The sequence below is a fragment of the Chroicocephalus ridibundus genome, chromosome 2 (assembly GCF_963924245.1).
Source record: "Chroicocephalus ridibundus chromosome 2, bChrRid1.1, whole genome shotgun sequence".
Taxonomy (NCBI): domain Eukaryota; kingdom Metazoa; phylum Chordata; class Aves; order Charadriiformes; family Laridae; genus Chroicocephalus; species Chroicocephalus ridibundus.
This window is the reverse complement of record NC_086285.1, coordinates 111,676,822-111,696,865: the sequence shown is the minus strand read 5'-3', so window position 1 is coordinate 111,696,865 and position 20,044 is coordinate 111,676,822. Positions and strand designations below refer to the sequence as shown.

Genomic DNA, 20,044 nt, shown 5'->3' with positions numbered 1-20,044 from the left:
AGATGACTTAGAAATACAAAAAAAAGAACATGCAAATTCTACCAGCTGTGAGGGTGCATGGCATAGGACGGATACTGTAGCTGGAATACATAAAAGCATTAATACAGAAGCTGCTACCAAAAGTAAAGCAAAGGTATTTCTCTTGTATTTTTCTATTAAGTGCAACTATGAACTTGAACAAAATTAAAATAACTCCCATATTATTGTTTCTTTTAATATGACTAAATTAGGCCTTTCATATCAGCTGACTGCTTTTTATATTGATCATTTGAATCATAGCAGGTGACACTGATTGTTAGGATAGTTTGATTAGAATGCTGTGATCCTTTAGTGAGTCAGGTGTTACTATCACCATCTCACTCTTGTTTTTCTCCCTACTTCACTTTTGGAGTTGCTTGGTCTGTCAGCCCATAGTTTTTCAGAAGTTCCTAGGGTATTGATGTTCTGCGATCAAGTTTCTGAATTTCAGCTATGTCTTCCCCTTCTGTTGTGTTTTTTTTTGGTTTTTTTTTTTTTTTTTAACGAAACAACTTGTCTCTATCATGTGAATAAAGTCTTTCACTGAGTAAAAATATTCAAAAATATCGATGTGGTGCAAGTCTAAAAAAGATTTATTTTCAATTTGGTAATCCTAGACACCTACCTTCTCTGCCTTAACATGTCATGTTCTTTTTCTGATCAGGTAGAACACATGCAGACCCATTCAGTTACAGGAACAGCTCTTCTCCTACATGGTCACTGAGAGGAATCAGTAGCTAGCAAGTTTGACTTGGTTTAGCTGATCAAATAATGAAAGCTGCAGACTTTAACGCAGAAGGACTGGTTGGATCGTTCATCTGACTGTCTTAAGTGCTTTTCTTTCTAATTGATCCTTATCCCTATTGTTCTAGATACAAAATGACTAATTTGGAATTTTGATAATGTATATCCAGATTCTAATCTACCCTACCCTCAATTTGTACAAGTTTAGGTCACCTTCAGTCTGATATAAATGCTAAAATGTTCACAAACAGAGACAAATCACAGAATGGTTGAGGTCAGAAGGCACTCCTGGAGATCATCTAGTCCATCCCTTGTTGCTCAAAGCCAGATCAAATAGACCAGGTTGATCAAAGTCTGGTTGTGTTTTGAATATCTCCAACGATGGAGACTCTATAGTCTCTTGGGGTTCTCTTGGCAGGTAGTTCCAGTGTTTGATCATGTTGACATTAAAAATCTTTCCCTTATGTTTAAATGGAATTTTTTGTATTTAAAATTGTGCCCATTGCCTTCTCTCTTCTTGCTGGATACCGCAGAGAAGAGTCTGGGTCCGTCTTCTTTACTCCTCCCTGCTCCTCTTCTCTCTGCATCAGCTGTTTGTACACATTGATAAGATTTCCTCCTGAACCTTGTCTTCTTGAGGCTAAACAGCTCTCTCCTTATATGACAGATGCTCTAAGCTCTTGTTCGTCTTTGTGGTCCTTCATTAGACTCTCTCCAGTATGTCCATGTCTCTCTTCTACTGGGGAGTCCATAACAGGACACAGCATTTCAGATGTGGTTGCACCAGTGCTGAGTAGAGGGGAAGAATTACCTTCTTATGCCTGCTGGCAACTCTTTCTTACTGCAGCCCAGGATGCTGTTGGCCGCCTTTGCCGCATTGCTGGTTCATGGCCAACTTCATGTCCACCAGGACCCCCAAGTCCTCTTCTCCCAAGCTGCTTTCCAGCTGGTTGGTCCCCAGCCTGCATGAGTGCATGGGGGTATTCTTCCCTAGGTGCTGATCTTGGTATTTCCCTCTGAGCTTCGTGAGATGCTTCTCAGCCTGTCTTTCTGGCCTGTTGAGGTTCCTCTGAATAACAGCCCATTCTCCTCGAGCATCAACTGCACCTCCCAATTTTGTATGATGATTGAACTTGCTGAGGGCGCACTCTGCCCCATCATCTGTGTCATTAATGAAGGTGTTGAACAGTACGGGCCTCTGTCTTGATCCTTGGGGTACTCCACTAGTGAATGGCTGGCCTCCTGCTGGACTTTGTGCTGCTGATCACACCCTTTGAGCCTGGCAGTTCAGCCAGTTTTGAGTCCAGCCGTGGTCTACTTACCTGCTCCACACTTCATCAGTTTTTTTATGAGGATGTTGCAAAGACATGCGTGTGTATCTACAAGAGGACAGATGCTTTCTTTACTTCCTGAATGTTTGTGTGTCTAAGAGAGGTGGGTAGAGATTATGGTCTGGACATGACTGTCTAGTTATTCCATGCCATTTGCTAAGAACAGTCAGTGTGAAAACTAAAGAAGAAATCAGACTTGAGTGATAGAGGAAACTGTAGAAATAGCTTTGTTTTCCCCTTGTAGAGGGGCAGATGATCTAAAGTTGATTGGGAAAATGCTGTGTATTTGGTCATGGTAGTTTCTTCCCTGCTATTTGTTCCTGATGGAATTTTACTCCCAGTTCTTCCAACTGAATTAAAACACTTTAGGATTTTGTAAGTTTTACAGGAACTAATGCGTTCCTAGCAGGCAATCTTTATTTAGTCTTTTGAAAAAACCTCTGTGGAGTAATCTTAAAAAATCAGTACAATGAGAATTATGCCTATTGCAGTATTCCTTCTTGACAGGCGATTAAAAAATGTGACAACCAGAAATGTTAATATATTACCATATACTGAAGTGCAAAATAATTTAAAAAAAACCAACAACCATCAAAACACAAAACCCAAAATGCTAAACAAATATTTCTTAATTTGGTGCTTAACTCATTTTTGTTTGTTGTAGGATGGAATTCATAAAGACAAGTTTGAAGATGGCTTATCTAATCATTCTGACTCTGTCCTGAGTATTAGCACAATTGCCTCTGCTATTGCTAATGCTTCCTCCAGTGCTGATCCTTCCCAGTTGGCTGCTATGATGATGGCACTCTCTAAGAAAAGTAAAAGAACATGTTTCCTTCCTGGAATTGTTAAAGAGACAGAACTGTCTGCTAATCAGATATTATCCATCAATGTGGAAAATAGTGTATTTGATATGGAAAAATACCTCAAAAAAACAGATGAGATTGGACATGAAAGTGAATATGAGAGTATTGTGAAACATGAAGCATCTGCCCAGAACCTTATGCTTGATACCTTTTTACTGGGTAAAGATGAAAATAAAGATACTCTTGCAGAAGATTTGATAAATAATCATAGCAAGCAGCAAGAAATAGAGAAGCGATTACTGGATTATTTTAATGAAGAAAATGGTATTCAGAATGTCTCTAATCTGTCTGGTGTTCCCAACCATGAAGATGTAACTGCAAATAGTGTTGAATATTCTGAAAAGTTGTCAGATTTGGTAAATAGTAAACATTTACAGTCAGTGAATGCTGATCTTGGATCAGACACGCTCAGTACCCAGACCTCACCTACTGGAAATGAAGCACAGACATGTGGAATTCCTTTAGCAGCAAAAATGGAAGCGGCACAGAGAAGTTTGCTTGCTTACCAGGCCAGTGATCTCACTAGTAGATGTATCAGGGAAGACACAGAAACAGTAGATCGAAGAACAAATGCTGTTCCTGAACCATGTGATGATTTGGTGGAAAGAAGTACAGGAAACACTCTGTCACTCAGTAACTTAAAATCTGCCAAGCAATCTAGTAAATATGTCTCAGTAAGTCCTACAGAAGCAAAGTCTACACAGAAAATGAACAATGATGAAAAGCAGCAAAATGCAAAAATAGACACACAAAATAAAGATGCCAGTATTGTTTGCGGTGGGAGTGCAAAACATGTAACTTTTGAGAAGCTCTCCCCGACTTCCCAGAACAGTACTGGTAAGTAAACCTATATAAATGTAACCAGTTGTTGAAAAGGCTTTTCTTGGCAGTAGACTTGTTCCATGTGCTTAAATAAATACTGTTATTAAATTCTGCTTATTTGCCAGAGCATAAACCAATTCAACCTGAATGCGAGCTGCAGCCTCTGGAGGATGAGCAGTATAGCTTCAGACCTTCAACTTCACCACTAATCCACTCTTCTCCTAGTGAGACTTCTGGAACAGTATTTTCAGGGTAAATTTCTTGGTGTGGTTTATAAGAATAATTAATGCTTCGTGAGGATTTTTGAGGAATCAAGTTTTAGTTTAATGTTGTCCTTGATCTCAGCTTATAGACGATCTTTATTAGACTAAGACTGCCTTCTCTTTGCTTTTATTATGTATATGGGAAAGCAGTCTTAGGCAGTTGTTAACCTTTTATTTTCCTCACTGCTCTGATGAAACAGAAATGCTGGATAGAATGTGCTGTTTCTGCTCAGGATTATCCAGTAATCTGAGAATACAAAATATTCAGTCTGTTAGCTAGTCATATAGCTCAGATACCTAAAACTGTTTGTTGATGGAGCTATAGAATCCCATATTTATTAATTGTTGTTCTAGTGTAATTCCTCTATTACAAATAAAGCTATTTGGTTAGGGGTTATGATGTTAATTACAAGATAACAAAGCTTGACATTGTGTAGACGAATGAAGATGTGGGTTTTTTTTAAACTTAGAAGTATTTCACTCAGTTTGGTTCTCTGATTCATACCACTGCTTGTTGTGAGAGAAGATGGGTAAAAGTATTTGTTTTGCTTTTAACTACTTCACATTTTGAAACTGCATGTTGTGCCTAAGATTTAAGGCTTCTTTAGCAACTGAAAGGGTGATGTTTTCTAAACAAGCTCCCACAACAATAAGTGTTGTATAAATGATAAGATTACAACTAAGTTGATTGTTTAGTCTTAAACATATAAACGTGGCCAGTAGTCAGTGCTATGTACATGCTCAGAAAAAGAAGAGGCAACTGATTTCTTCGCCCTAACTTTTAAGGTCACTGTTGATACTTAACTACAGTTAGCGTGTCATATATGATATTAGAATTACAGGCTGTCTGGCATTTCTAGGAAGTTAAAATGTGTATTTTTGTAAGTGTGTTATATAGATTAGGATTTCCAGTTAAAATTGTCAGTGACTTAAGTTGTTTTCATGTTATCTCTTCTGGTCTTACAAAGTGGTGAGAGATCCTGTGTTTTCAGGTGTGTGAAATGAAGAGAATCTCAGCAATGAATAGGAGCTACTAATGTGTGATGCCTGGGATATTGAATAATTTCATTTGGCATTCTTCCATGTGGCTAGATACAAGTATATCGATTCATCTTTTTTATTTTAATAAGTTGTTGTGTTGTTTCTGTGACCTTAGCATCTGAGTTCAGTTGTAGAACTCTGATGCTTTGCCTTTATGGATGTGTATCCAATGAAAATGAGTTTTATGTACATCGAAGGTAGAACTTGTAAAGGTTAATTGAGAGCTGATTTCTCATTTCTACTGACTGTACTAAACAGAGCGGCTATGTAAGCTGACTTTTAGAAGAGTGTAGCTAATGCGTAGCAGTGTTTTTCTTGATGGTAGCATTAGAAATATATTCTAATACTGACATAGTTTGAATCTGTTTTTCAGGTCTGAAACTGACTTTACTTGCACATCACATTATCAGGAATCTTGCAAAGAGAGTGTACTACCTCGGTCAGTTTACACAAGTCCTAGCATGAGCAGATTAACATATGTCTCTGCATCTGACAGCACCCTTAAGAACACAGCTGTAATACATAATACGGAGACGTACTGGGTAAGAATGTCTTGAACTGTAAATATGTATTAATTCCTTTTCTTTAAAAAAACAAACAAAACACCACCTCCCTTTCACCCCCAAACCCTTCAATTGGAAAAGTCCTAAGAGTTGTAAGAGTTTCAGAACAGTTTAGGACATGCCGTGTATAGGGAAAAGATGTTCAGCTTCTCCCCCACTCCTGAGTTTCAGAAATTTAAATTCTGAAATAGATTGTATTAAATGTACAAGCTCTAATGAATATAAACATAGTAAAACATTCAAAGAAAAAGTTAGAGGTGGTGTATTTTTCCCCTTTCATTTTTTTCCTCAATTTCTTGTTAAGTCATTCAGTTCTTGGAATGCAATGCGGTATTCCAGTAGTAGTTTGTAGGATCTGTATCTGCTTTCATCACTCCTGAGGCTCCCTTTCTGCTCAGCTTCAGCTGTTAGTGGTTTGGGTTTTTTTTTCCGGCTGGAGGAATGTTTATAAATATGGATTTTAGCTTTAAATTCTTTTATCAGGACTGAAGCTATCATTTTCTACCTTTGCCAGTCATCCTGACTGTTCTTACTGCTTTAGCAGAGTGTAGTCTGAGAGTGAAACTTCTGTTCAGACTTGCAATGTTATGCTGATTAACATAATTGGCATTCTTTTATCTAAACCATGGGTCCCTTGGAATCTGGAATCTTCCTGTTATGCCTTTCCCATTCTAAAGTGTGTGGAAATGTGGATGGACCTTTAAAAACAAACAAACAAAAGCTGAAAAGCCTTTCTGACTGCATCCGTATCTGAGTAAATCTGAGTGGTTACATTTGTTTTGCAATGTCATAGAATCATGGAATTGCCTGGGTTGGAAGGGGCCTTTCAGATCATCTGGTCCAACCATCAACCTAACACTGACAAAAACCATCACTAAACCATATCGCTAAGTACTACATCTACTTGTCTTTTAAATACCTCCAGGGATGACGATTCCACCACTTCCCTGGGCAGCCTGTTCCAGTGGTTGATAACCCTTTCAGTATAAAAATTTTTCCAGTGTAAAAATTTTTCCAGTCTAAATCCAGTCTAAACCTCCCCTGGCGCAACTTGAGGCCACTTCTTCTTGTCTTATAACTTGTCACTTGGGAGAAGAGACCAACCCCTACCTCTCTACAACCTCTTTTCAGGTAGTTGTAGAGAGCGATAAGGTCTCCCCTCAGCCTCCTTTTCTCCAGGCTAAACAACCCCAGCTCCCTCAGCTGCTCCTCATAAGACTTGTTCTCCAGACCCCTCACCAGCTTCATTGCCCTCCTCTGGACCCGCTCCAACACTTCACTGTTTTTCTTGTAGTGAGGGGCCCAAAACTGGACACAGTATTCTCTCAGTCTTTCAGTTGTGGATTTCTCTAAGGCAGGAAACATGTTCTTTATTGTGCATTTTTTTTCTCATTTGCAGTGGGTGAGGCTTTTCAGGACTGGTGGCTAGTGAAAGCTTAGTGAAGCCTTTTCTTCCTGTAGGAACACCAGCAACAAAGTTCCTTCATGCTGAAAGCATCGGGAAGAAGGAAGCATGTATTCTGGCTTATAGCCCATTTTATTCTAGGTCTAGCTGCTCAAGTTACATAGGGAATATCTGTTCTTTTCTATATTGATGTTTCCAGTGGGAATTGTAGTCCTGTAGGAGGGACCCTAAGGGCAAATTTAAGTGGGTATTTGCTTGCAGTCAACACTGGCATAGCGTCAGCTCTTGTGTCTGTTTCATGTTTGAAATGCATATGGTTCTAGATTCTTGTCATCTCATGAAAATGGGTGGCTGTTGATGCTTTGATGTAACTGGCTGCATACTTGTTTGCCCCTCTGTATTGAAGAGATGTTACTGTTTGAGTAGTCTTTGTTCCGCTGGGTAGTTTAGCAAGGAGATCATCAAGTACTTTGACAAAGTTTTACATTTGTATTATAAGTCCCGCTTATAAGACTGCAGTGTTAATTTATTCCTTTGGGTTAGTAATCTTTTATGATGAGAGAGAGAGAGAGAGACTGCTGAAAGAGGGAGACTGAGAGATCTTCATTTCATTTGTACTTGTTAAGAGCCACTTTCATGTCCCTTGCCTGAAGCTTCTTACAGACAACAAGAATGTTTGTGTTGGTGTTATCTTCAGATCTGAGTATTTCCTATAGCACAATTTCTTTAACCAGTGGTATCCTCTCCCTCTAACACTAGGGTCAGGTTGTCAAAGCTGCATGATTTTTAATTTTTTTTTTTTCTTATTTCTTGTTTGGTTGATTTGTCCTGCTGAGCCATCTCACCTCAGGCAGCTGCCCTGAATGCCCTTTTTAAAGCATTGTAACTTGCAGCTTACTTTTCTACAACAATGTGAACAGCTACTTTATTGCTCTTTCCCCTTCTTTCACGTGCCTTTCTCTGCCTCCCAAGTCCTGTTTACTTAAGGTGAACCATTGCTTTATACTGTAGTTACTCTTTATCCTTTTGTGTAGCTCACTTGTTCCTGTGTCAGAATTCTCTAAGTACACCTGCCCTGAGCTGATGTCTGATTGCTTTGATACCACACTGTCTGGTTTGGGTTTTGAAACTTCTAAAAATTATTTTGAAACTCCATTTTAAAAAATGGAATCTGTGGTCCAGATGTACTTCACAAGAAAAAACTAACATTTGTATCACATCTGAAGAACACTAATTTTTTCAGATTGGTAGGGGAAATAACTGGAATTCCATCCACTGTATTGTGAAGACTGACAAATTTGGTGCCAGTTATGGGAGGGTGGTTGTCTCATGGTCGGTCCCCCTCCACTGATTAGTGCCAATGCTTTTGTTAATGCTATTGTTAGTAGCTATGAACAGTGCATGAGAAAGTGTAATCACTTCTGCTGTTGACAGTTAACCCAATAGGAGATTCCTTGAAACACATTTGTGTGTATGCTGATTTATGATTTGTACTTGTCTTTCTCTTGGTTTGATTTCTAAACACAAAATCCCAAGACTCTGAGGATAAGGTCCATTCATTCCACCTACACCATGCATACCTGCCAAAATGGAAGGTCTTTGGCCTTGAATGGTCTCTGTGTGTGAGTGCACAAAGAAAATGTTTGTATTGGTGCTTTTTCATGTATCTTAAAACTGATCTTTTTTTGATTAATGATTTGATTCGGGACTTCTCGGCTTTTTAATTTTTTCCTTAAAAAGCTGGCAAGTGCGTCTTTAGTGTGTGGTGTTTTTTCTTTCCTCAAAAAAAACCTATCTGTTATGATGTTACTGTAATTTACTGCTTCTAGGTCCTTAGCTTTTACTTCGTGTCTCTGTTTTTTAGAATAATAACATCTGTGAATCTGTCAGTGAGTTTAGGAATCTGCTCTGTTAGTTTTTTTTTTTCTTAGTACAGTTATTTTCCCACAGAATAACTTTGTAAAATCTCAATGTGTCAAACATTTTTGGTCCTGTGGAAGCTCTCTGAGTTGTAACTTCAGAGAGCAGAGCATTCTTCTGGTGTTAATGCCTAGTGTGGCTGATTCCCCCCCACAATTGCTTGCTAACACTCCCACAGCAGGATAGAGGAGAGAATTGGAAGGGCAAAAGGGTGGGGTGGGGGACTGGTGGGTTGAGATAAAGACAGTTTAATAAGTGAAGGTCGGGGGGGGGAAGCGATGCAAAAGCAATCACTTGCTACCAGCAGATCAATGCCCAGATAGTCTCCAAGCAACAGCTACTTTGGAAAAATTCTCCCACAGTTTTATTGCTGAGCATAGTATTACACGGTATGGATTCTCTCTTTGGTCAGTTGGGGTCAACTGTCCTGACAGTGTCCCCTCGCTACCTCTTGCCCACCCCCAGCCCACTCTCTGGAGTGGCAGAGTAAGAAATGGAGAAGGGCTTGACACAGAGCAAGCACTGCTCAGCAATAGCTAAAACACTGGTGTGTTATCAACGTTGTTTTGGTCACAGATCTAAAAATACAGCACCATAGGGGCTACCATGAAGAAAACTAACTCCATCGCAGCCACACCCAGTACACCTAGCTAGAATGTGACTTCAGACAGCAAACAGGTTGAAGTCGCAGGTTTTCTGTTTCAAAGTGAGGAGCCACAGATGTTACAAAAGAGAACTTCAGACAAGGCTTGACAAACTTGATTATTTATCTTGGATGGCAATACTGGTATTAAGGTCTGTCTTATGTACCTTATTTGCTTTTCCAAAATTTGTAATACTGCATGTTATATTTGTTTACTAGAGCGAAAATGCGAGTGAACTGAGCACAACAATAATTCAAGCCAGCCCAACTCCTTCACAGGAGCATACACATGAAAATCTGGAAGACCACTCATGTCAAAGAAAGAGAAAAGAAGCACTGCTTAGTATTGACCCGAAATCAGAAGAAAATGAATTTGCAGGTCTTAAAAGAAAGCTTGATGATGTACTGTGTCAAGAACTGTCCAAAGAAGGTTTTTCGAAGAATGAAAAGCAGCTTTCATCTATTCCTTCAAATGTAGCAGCAAATCATAAAGAGCTAGACCATGTTAAATCAGCTTTACCAAGTAAATTCTGTATTTTTCAGCCACTTTCTGTTAATGTTGACGCACAAGAAGCGTGTCAGGATCCAACAAGCAAAGCACAGAGACAAGGATTACCATCCTTGAATGTATTACCCGTATATCCTGGATTAAGCACTTATATGCCATTTAATCAAAACTCATCTGGTGAACAATATGTTCCTATTTCAAGCTTTAAATCCCATGTCACTGCCTCTGAGAGTCAAGCAATTTCTTCTTCTGTTCCCACGTTGCTTACAGGACATTCTCTTGCAACGACTCCATTTGCACAACAGCATCTGGGAAATATACCATCTACTGGAAATACAGCTTTGTCTCAGTTTCATGGTTGCAGCTCTGCAGGTTTTGGTCTTCCATCAGGGCTTCCTTGTGCCGGTATACCAGCAGGACATGTTGAGAATCCACTTACGATAGGAATTCCCATAGGTCCAAATATTGGTCCTGGCTCTGTGGGTGCAGCTTCACTCTGTAATCCACACACTACTTCCTGGAACAAGAATATCTTAAATATAAAATCATGTACGGGACAACCTCTTGGAGCTGTTGGAAACGAGTGGGAGTTGACAAAGTCACCTGGTATTGGTAAGTGTGTATTTTGGAGTCTGTTTAAAATGCAGCTGTGGACAAGAATGGTGATGATAATGATGCTAATGTTACAGTAGATAAAATTAAGATGACTATTAAGTGTAACGGTAATTATTCTTTTCTTTATGCAAGCTGTGTTATTTTAAAGAAAGGTATTTCTAATTTTCCTTATTTAGTGATGTTCTCTGAATTTAGTGTCTATTCTTATAGTACCCCTAATGGTCTTAAAAGAAATTTTTCATTATCTAGAAGAATTTCAGCATTCGTCAGCATTCAGTCGTTTTGTGTTTGTTTAAAGGATTTAAACTGTCTTTCATAGGAGGAAGAGAAATCCTAGCTGCAGTGCATGCTAGACAAGACAAGTCATGCTCTGGAAATTCAGTTCTTTTTTATTTGGAAAGTAGACAATGTTTCTGTCTCCAGCCTAACTTAGTATTAGCAGTCAGTTAAGCCAAAAAATCCAAGGAGAAGAGTGGAGGGCTTGGGCTATTTTCTGGTTACGAAGGGGAAAGTCAAGCTGCCAAGTGCCTTCTGTATTTCCTGCTATTTCTCTGTATCTCGACATAGCTCGGAACCTAGGCAGTGCAAATTAGTGTTTCATTTTAAAGACCACTTTTAACCTATAGTCTCCTTAGTTGTTTTTTTGCTGTACTTTTTTCTGGCTAATTCTTTCAGATGAAATGACAAGCTAGCGGGGTTGAAGGTTTGAATTTGTGACAATTTATAGGTTATTTTCTGTTTATTGATTGTTTAAAATAATTGATCTTGTTAGTGCATTTTAAAACAGTAAAATTTGAACAATCTTACTCTTTGCTTGTTTTTAAGACATATATTTTCTAGGTTTCTGTACGTGTTTTTGAATCTGAATGTCTATGTAGTCTAAACTTAATTCTTGGCAAACTTGAGGTTTTGAACTTAATTTCCAGTGATGCTAGTCTTAGTTTACATTTACACCTTCATACTTCTGCTAAATTTTTTTTTGGGGGGAGGGGACTAAGTGTGTGTGGCTTTAAAATAAACTTGTTGCTCCAGTAACTAAAACTACTTCAGGTGACTATGTGTGTCTCTGACAAGGCAAACTTTTAATTTGATGTGAGTACCCATTAGTGGGTTTCTGGATGTAATGAAGATTGATCCTTGGCATGCCAGGGAACTCTTAACTCCATTTGAGCTTTCAGTTGTCATTATAATGTTGCAATTCCTCTAAATGTGTTCTTTTTGAATATTTTAGAAGTAAAGACTCCCTAGAAGTAATGTAGTTGAAGCAGTATTTCTTTTGATTTGGTGATAACGTTTTGCTGCACTTCTACAGCAAAAATCTACTCTAGGAGTACTCAGTATTTTCTGTAGCAGAAAACGTCTGAACACCTTTTTAGGTAACAGTTGTAGTCTGCTAAAAAAAGATTTTCCTTTTGGTCAGTGTAAATGCTCCGAAGTTGTTGTAATACTGATATTCACACTTTCTAAGTTGGGCTAGTACTGATTAAATTGTGAACACTAAGTATTTTATATAAGGGGTGTGTGTTTATGCGTATATACACACACACACACGCTTTGTGGATTAGTGTGTGCATGGGATGTGCTGTTGCAATAAGTATTCTTGTTTGTGACAGTAGAACTCCAAGTAAGATGCAAATTAGAAACAATTGATTTGAAATTCTGAGTATCAGGCTTGTGGGAAAACATTCTTATGAGAACAGTAGGAGTCAAACGTTTCCTTGCCACAACAAAGCATTTGTCAAATGAGTTTATAAACTTGACGTGGTGGCAGCCTGAGTGCTGATTTGCTTCTGGGTACTTGAAACTAACAGGAGCATGTCGTCTTTCACAGGACACGTAAAAGTACCAGAAGAATTGAAGATCCCTAATGCTTGTTGTGTGGGAATTGCATCACAGACTCTTCTTAGCATTTTTAACCCAACTGAACGGTGGTTGCAGGTCAGCATTGGAATACTCAGTGTTTCCATTAATGGGGAAAAGGTAAGAGATTTTTTTTTTAACAAAGCTATAAGGATAATGCTGTAATTTTACCAGAGCAATTAGAGCCCTCTGTACAGATTTGTAGTTTTTTCACATTTTAGAATTAATATACTCAAAAGCAGTGCTACCCTTTTTCAGACAGGCCACTTGACTTATTCCAACAAGTAGGCATAGAGGAGGAAATGCCACATGATGGGATTGCCTTGTAGAATTGTTATGTGAGTGTAAAGTGTGGTAGGTTTGAATTTATTGCTTATTCATTCCTACCTTTGTATGCAAGAAAAGTCAGCCCTAGAAAAGAAAGCATCCATGCTGAGAACTGTTACCGCGAACACGTTTTGTGCAGTTTGCTCCCTTTTTTCCTGAAATCAGGAGATGCCATGTGACAGAAAATGAGAAATATTTGGAGCAGGCTTCAAGCTAGATGGGTTGTTCTGTGGGTATATGTAGCTTGTAGGCCGTAGATTGGGCATCTTGCACTTTAAGTTCTATTTACTTCTGTCATCATAGTAATAATTCCAGAGGTAAAAGATCTCAAGAACATGAGAATGAGTTAAAGGTCCATCAGTAAAATTTAATTTGCTTTACTGATGAATACTCTTAGTAGAGAAGAATATAACAAATGAACAAGCATAGTATACTCGGAGCTTGTGGCAGTTTGATGCTTGGGAACTTTTGAGCTAGATGTTATTTCTATTAGTCTTTAGTGGACTGCTCTTTTTTTAGTTAATCTCTTGAAATTGTGCAGTGTTATCCACAGTTCAGTTGTGGATTCTGTGCACTACTGCTTTTTTCCCCTTTTATTGTAAAGCTGGTTCTTGCTGGTTTTGTTTGATGGTTCTTATTACTGAGAAATAATGGACAATAATTCACTTTGTATATTGCTGCTTCTAAGTCTTATAAATCCTTATTATATCACTCCTTAGGTATATTTTTCAAGCAGATGTGGCACGTGTCTTCCCAGGAGTGTGACTTCTGGTTTTGCTCTCATTTTTTCTGAATATTTCTTCTTTAAAAAACACGAAACCACAATTCTGTGTTTGTGTAGGTATATACATATATATATGAGCTAAGATTTCTTACATATTTTTCTAGTCGGGCAGTATAAATGGGGCAGCTCTTCAAACCTAAGACTGTTGTACCAGTAGGTGATTTTTTTTTTAAATGAAATTACTTTACAGTTGACAGTCCCATTTACAGTTGTTTCTCTGAATAAATATATACATTTAATTTGTTTGCTGCACAATATAATTAAAAACCATTTATTTCAGTCAAGTTAAATCTGAGATATGCTGAGTATGACTTGCAGTCTGTCTCTCCTGCTTGAAGATTATCTATGAGTATGTTCACAACACAGACTTTAAGGCATCTGCACTAGGATTTACTTGTGACCTCCATCCAGTGACCTTTACCATACCATCCAGTGACTCTTCCACCATACCTATTCCTCCCATCCTTGATGCCAGAAAGCACCAAGTAGAATTGGCTTTGTTTATTTGCTGCTGTTCTTTCTCAAAAATCAGGGTTTTACTCATGAATTCACTTTCAAATGTAATAAATACTATAATCCTAGTGTTAATCTTTCACTAGATGCTGGAAAGAAACCCCGGCAACTTTTGGGCTGACTTATCTAGCTCTTTAAATTAAAAGAAAATGCCTACAGTTGAGTGAGATGGACGTGGAACATGAATATGAAGAACATGAATTAATATTGAGCAAAAATTTATACAGAAAGTCTGTGTTGAGCAGTGGTGCTGGATAAATGTGGTGTTTTGAAAGAAGCTGTTCTCTGGCAGGAGGCCTGTTGAAAATGACAGAGATTTTGTTTTTCAGATGGATCCTGTGAAATATCAGTGTCTGGTTTTCAAGAACAAAACCATCGTAGGACCCTATTCTACCAACGATCTGAAAATACTTTTCTTACCTTGTCATCCGGGGATCTTTCAGTGTATTCTCAATGTTTCATCTTGGCCAGTTTCTGCAGATGCCGAGACAATTGTTCAGGCAGAAGCTTTGGCAAGTAGGGTAGTTCTGACAGCAGTTGCTGAAAATCCTAATTTAGAAGTAAGTAGCTGCTTATTGTGTGTTTTGTTGTGGTTGTTTTTTTGTTGTTGTTTAGAATTTTAGGAGTAGTTTAATGACACTAGGAAAGAACAGGAATGCACAGTTGTTCCTCAAAGGAATCTGGAACTTATGTTTGGAATGGGGAGGGAATATAGGAGAAAGTTATACAAGCTTCTCATAAACAATCCAAGACATTTTAGTTGTGGAGTAGCACCTACCTGAAAATGAAGAATTATTATGCAGCTGTCTGAAAAGAATAAATTAAAAGGTATTGCTTTTTCATTATAAAAAGGGTGGATGAGATCTTAAACATCTAATGCTTTCTAAATATCTGCTATGTTGGATACCATTGGGCATTAAAATGTTAACAAAAAGCACTTCTTTCCAGTTGTAAGGTTTTCTTTATTTTTTTTTTTAACATCAAGTAGGCTTTGTCTTGCATTCTTATTACTTTCAGCTTGCTTATGATTGTAGAGAATATTTTCTTATTTTGGACGTAATTAAAAAATCAAAAGTAAGTATATGCATAAAGTGCTTTGTCTTGTGTCTTATGAAGAACAACCAGGTGGGAGACAGTGTGACATTAAGAATTAGAGAATTAAATCTAGCTTTATGTAGTTCTAAGATGAAGAGTATGGACATGCAGAAATGGGCTTGATGGTACTTTTGGAGGCAACTGAACAAATTCCATGGTAGTCTGTGACATCACTGATAAAAGTAAAATTTTCAGTCATTAACTACAGTTAACAATTTTTTCTGTTTAAAAGGTGGCCTATTAACTTGCTTTGGCCTATGTATATGATATTTAAAGTAATGATATTCTAGTTGAATACACATGAATGGATATAATTTTTTTAATGCTTCTTCCATAAATTTTAATTTATTTTTTAATGCATTTTTGTATACATAGTTTGGCAAAATCCATTATTCTCCATGTTCCTCATGGTATAGTTCATTCAAACTTGCTTCATATTTATATTCAAATTAAACCCTATGCTATATCTCTGTATGTCTTGCTATATTCCTGAGAATGGAAAAAGTACCAAATAAAAGCTCTGTTTTGCTGCAGATCACAGCACTTGGGTGTTTTTATGCTAACAGAAAATTAACTACTTAATTTTTTTCTTAACTTGCTAAAATGATGTTTTAACTGAAATTTCTCACTTACTAGCAATAATCATAGTTTAAATTTATTTTTATTTTAAATTACCCAACGTAATTTAGTTGTGTACTGGGTTTTGGTGGATAAATATTGTACTAAGATTGGCTTACTTGATTGAGGCGAAATATGTGAGATGTAGCTCACATGGATGTAACCCCTTTTGATATCAAAAGGAAACATGTTTCTTAGACTCCTCCTACCCCTGGTAGGGGGTGTGTTTTGTATGCAGGGATAGCATTAAGAGGATGGAATAGGTGAATAACATCCTTACTTTCCTGATGCTTTTGTATGGTAGTGTGTTTTGGAGGTTTTCTTTTCTTACAAGTTCTGCTTTGCCTTAAAACCAGGTGGAAACAGGAAAAAGAGATTATCTGGATTTTGGTGACTTGACTTCTGGCAGTTGGAAAGCTCTTCCACTAAAACTTATCAACAAAACCCATGCTTTTGTGCCAATTAGACTTATTATTAATGCCGTAAGTACTGTAAACTTGCTGTATGTGATAGTTAACTTGTGATGCTGAATTTTAATACCAAAACACTTTGTTATATGTCATTAAGAAACATACCCTGGACACTAGATGTAAAATTCCCAAGAAATCTTTGGTTAGTCAGGAAATAATTTTTTTTTGCAGGGGGGTAATCTGATTCAGCTATAATGGTACCAACAAAAATGCTTCTGGGAATGGGTGTGGGGTTTTATTTAGTGGTATAGGGTTTTGTTTATTTCATTTTTTTTTCCTTTTTCCTATTTTTTTTCCCCTTTTTTCTTTTTTTTTTTTTTTTTTTTTTACAGACCAGCCGTGAACTGCTGCCTCTGTTGCCCATTTTGAGAGCACAGGGCAGTAGATAGCAAAAAGGTTACATTGCCTAATCCTTCCCTCTAAGAAAATAGAGACATATTCCACTTGCTTCACAGCAAGTTAAACGTATTTTCTCTTTCTTGGTATTGTGGTTTGAAGAACCCACAACAATTTATTGTTGTTTAGACAATTATTCTGTCACCTCATGACCCCTCCCCACCTGGGAAGGGGAATTGGGGAAAAAACAAGGAAACCTGAGAGTTGAAATATAAACAGATTTAATAGAATAATACTAAATAATTAACATTAATAATACTAAAGAACCAATATTGAGCCCAATACCAATATAAGCTATATGAGGATTATATTCAGCCAATTCTGTCAGTAGGAAGCTGTGCACTCCCAGCAGTGGACAGCAAATGTCAGACACTGCAGGTGCTGCAGCCTGGGGAGGAAGGGAAGGCCTCAGGCAGCAGGGCAAGAAATTCTCAGGATCGCAGCCATCATAGAAAAAGAAGGAACTTGGAAAACTTTCTAATTTATATTGAATGTGACATTCACGGTATGAAATAATCCTGTTGGCCAGCCTGGATCAAGTGCCTGGGTATCGCTCCTCCTTGTTGCCGCACCTGGCTAGCTCAAAACCACTGAAACCTTGAAACCCGCATACCATAGCTGGCTATAAAGTAAATATTTTCCAAATTCAGACACTAGAGCCTTCTAAAAATGCAGTTTACCGCAGCATTAGAAGAGACCTTACAGTAAAACTACTGAAAGAGAAATTAATCCTGTGTCACTCAAACCAGGACACTCTGCAAAAGCAGAACCGTTCACTCTGTCTGCTTTGTGTCTTGCTAGACAATAATAGCCTGTATTACAGGCTATGTTATATGCTCCTCTACATCTCTGTGGCAATGCAGATTTCAGATTTTTGGCTAGGCTGGGTGCTGTTTTGTGCTGTGGGTAGAGTTGGTCTTATTTCCTTATGTGAGGGGACAAGAAAGGACTGGCCTTATGTTGGGATTGGATCAGGCCATCTTAGTAACTAGTGAGGTTTCGTCTTGAACAGCCAAACTTATTGAAGACTTAAACTAACTAGTTCCAGCTTGTCTCCTTTTACTGCAGAAGGGTTTCTGACTATTTTTAGAGGGTTTGATGGACTATCATCGACAAACTGAAACTACAGGCTAATCTTTGATTGTTTTTTCCAAACTACTTGGATCATTCAGAAGTTGCCTTATATTTCTCAGCTTTGTCAGCATTATTGTTAGTGATAATAAGAGATTTAATACTTTTAATACTTTATTTCTTTGACAGAATGCAGTAGCTTGGCGTTGCTTCACGTTTTCCAAGGAACCAGTTAATTCTTCTAATGAACAATCACTTCAAATGAATGCACTTTCTCAGATAGCGGCTCCGTCAGTTGTAAATCATGTGATACATGCAAGCTATGATGGGCAAGTAAGTAGTCAGTAGTTGACTGGTTCTTCCTGTTAGTTGCTGTCTGAAATGATGGTCCTGAATATCTGGGTTAACAGTACAGATTTTTGTGGAGTCTACCTATTTGAGCAGTAGAGTTTTGTTGCTAGTTTTAGTATTTTTTTTTTCTCTAGTAGTTCTCTCCCTCCCCATAAGATGAGTCAACTGATTTCTTTTTCAGGATCCTGAAGCTTTAACAGTTTGGGTTCTGTTCCATGCACCTAAGAAACAAATTTCTTGTTCAGGTATAGCAATTTGATTTTCATTTGAACTAAAACAAGTTTGACTGCTAATGTATGCATGTGTTAGAATTGCCGGAACAGGCTACAAATTTGAAATTAAATGTTCCATCTTTGGTTTGTGTCCTAGTATTTCGAGTATCACATTCAATTTTACAAACTGAAGGAGGTGGAATACTTCTGTGTCTTAATTTTTTAGATGTTAACATGGGTATTTATACTCCAGTATCAAGCTGTGCAAAGTGGTTATCTACTGCGAGATGTGTGGAATTTGCTTTACTCCTTTTGCTGAGGGAATTAAATCATCACTTAAGTAAATATTGTGCTGGTTGCAAAATAGATAAGAAATTTGAAGAAACCTCTGAGCTGTTTTGGCTTCCTAAATGGTACAGAGGAAATAGTGTGTATATATATATCAACTAGTTTGGCTAGTATGTTAAGATTTTTTTTTTGTTTGGTTTAGGGACAATTTCAGCCACAAAATTTAATTTGACAAAAAGGTAAAAATCTTAAATAAGATCCTGTGAGACTTTATTTAAAAGAGAAAAAAAAAAAAAAGTGTTGCCAGGTGAATGGGGGGAGTTTCTGCTAATATAATGACATTAGTATATTAAGATTGGACAGTTGCTGAAGTGAGACACGAATCCATAGGAATGGCCTTTGCTGCTAGCAGACTTGCTTGCTTTTATTACTCATGGAATTGTTCCTAGATTCCTTGGGTCCAGCGGATGAATTCTTGGCAAGAGTTGATGTGGAAGTGGATAGTCCAGGACCTAGCAGTGTAATTAAAAGTATTCCGCTCCGAGCAAGAGCTGGAACAGCAAGGATACATGCTCCAAAGGACTTACAGGTTTGCATGTATTTACCAAGTGTGTTTTAATAATAGCTTGTGTCTCCTAGCTTACTACTTTTGTAATGTTTGGGTTTATATTATGGATGTATATGTACATACATACATGTTTCTTTGTTTTCCAGACAATATATCTGTCTACTAGTGTGGGTTCAACAGCCAAACAGCAGCTGCCGTTGAAAAATGCTGGAAACATTGGTGTACATTTGAAAGTTAAGGTACGTTGGCTTCTCCCTCTTGAAATCATGAGTTTTATGCTGTTAATGTTGTATTGAAACTAGAGCCAAGCCTTGGGATCCTAGCTTCACTGTGTGGTTTGACAAAAAGCTTACAAGTTTACATAAGGGAATCTGGAGCACAGGTTATTTTTTCTTGTCTCCTTCCAGTTGTGCACAGTTGTTGCTCAGCTTCTGTTATATTTGTTTTAACAACCGTACTTTTATGGCTTTTAACAAATAGATTTTAACAAGCGTATAACAAATACGTAAAAGTAGTGAATCCTGTGCTGCACAGCAGGTGTTAATTAGCTGGTGGGGTAGAGTCCATTTAAAGGAACAAGGAATATAATTGAGAAACATAATTATTTTCTAACAAAGCTGCAATAGTTTTTGGTGGACATCTTGCCAACTTAAGTATGAATAGAGTTCTTCTCAGATATGTGATCTCTTTACTTGACGTTAGTTTTCTTGAGAAACCATGGAAAGTATGGTCCCAGACTGAAAGGTAACTAG

The 20,044-nt window shown here is 37.7% G+C and overlaps 1 protein-coding gene across 4 annotated transcripts in view; it reads left to right on the top strand.

The window, feature by feature from the left end:
* CEP192 (centrosomal protein 192) overlaps positions 1-20,044 on the top strand; it is a 69,716-nt gene that overhangs the window by 17,315 nt on the left and 32,357 nt on the right. For all 4 annotated transcript variants that reach the window (XM_063326479.1, XM_063326480.1, XM_063326478.1 and 1 more), the window contains 12 exons: positions 3-133; positions 2,758-3,796; positions 3,907-4,033; positions 5,459-5,627; positions 9,836-10,736; positions 12,571-12,719; positions 14,553-14,783; positions 16,293-16,418; positions 18,063-18,206; positions 18,406-18,469; positions 19,174-19,313; positions 19,439-19,531. In XM_063326479.1, coding sequence (XP_063182549.1) covers positions 3-133; positions 2,758-3,796; positions 3,907-4,033; positions 5,459-5,627; positions 9,836-10,736; positions 12,571-12,719; positions 14,553-14,783; positions 16,293-16,418; positions 18,063-18,206; positions 18,406-18,469; positions 19,174-19,313; positions 19,439-19,531 — 3,314 coding nt within the window. The remainder of the gene's footprint in view (positions 1-2; positions 134-2,757; positions 3,797-3,906; positions 4,034-5,458; positions 5,628-9,835; positions 10,737-12,570; positions 12,720-14,552; positions 14,784-16,292; positions 16,419-18,062; positions 18,207-18,405; positions 18,470-19,173; positions 19,314-19,438; positions 19,532-20,044) is intronic.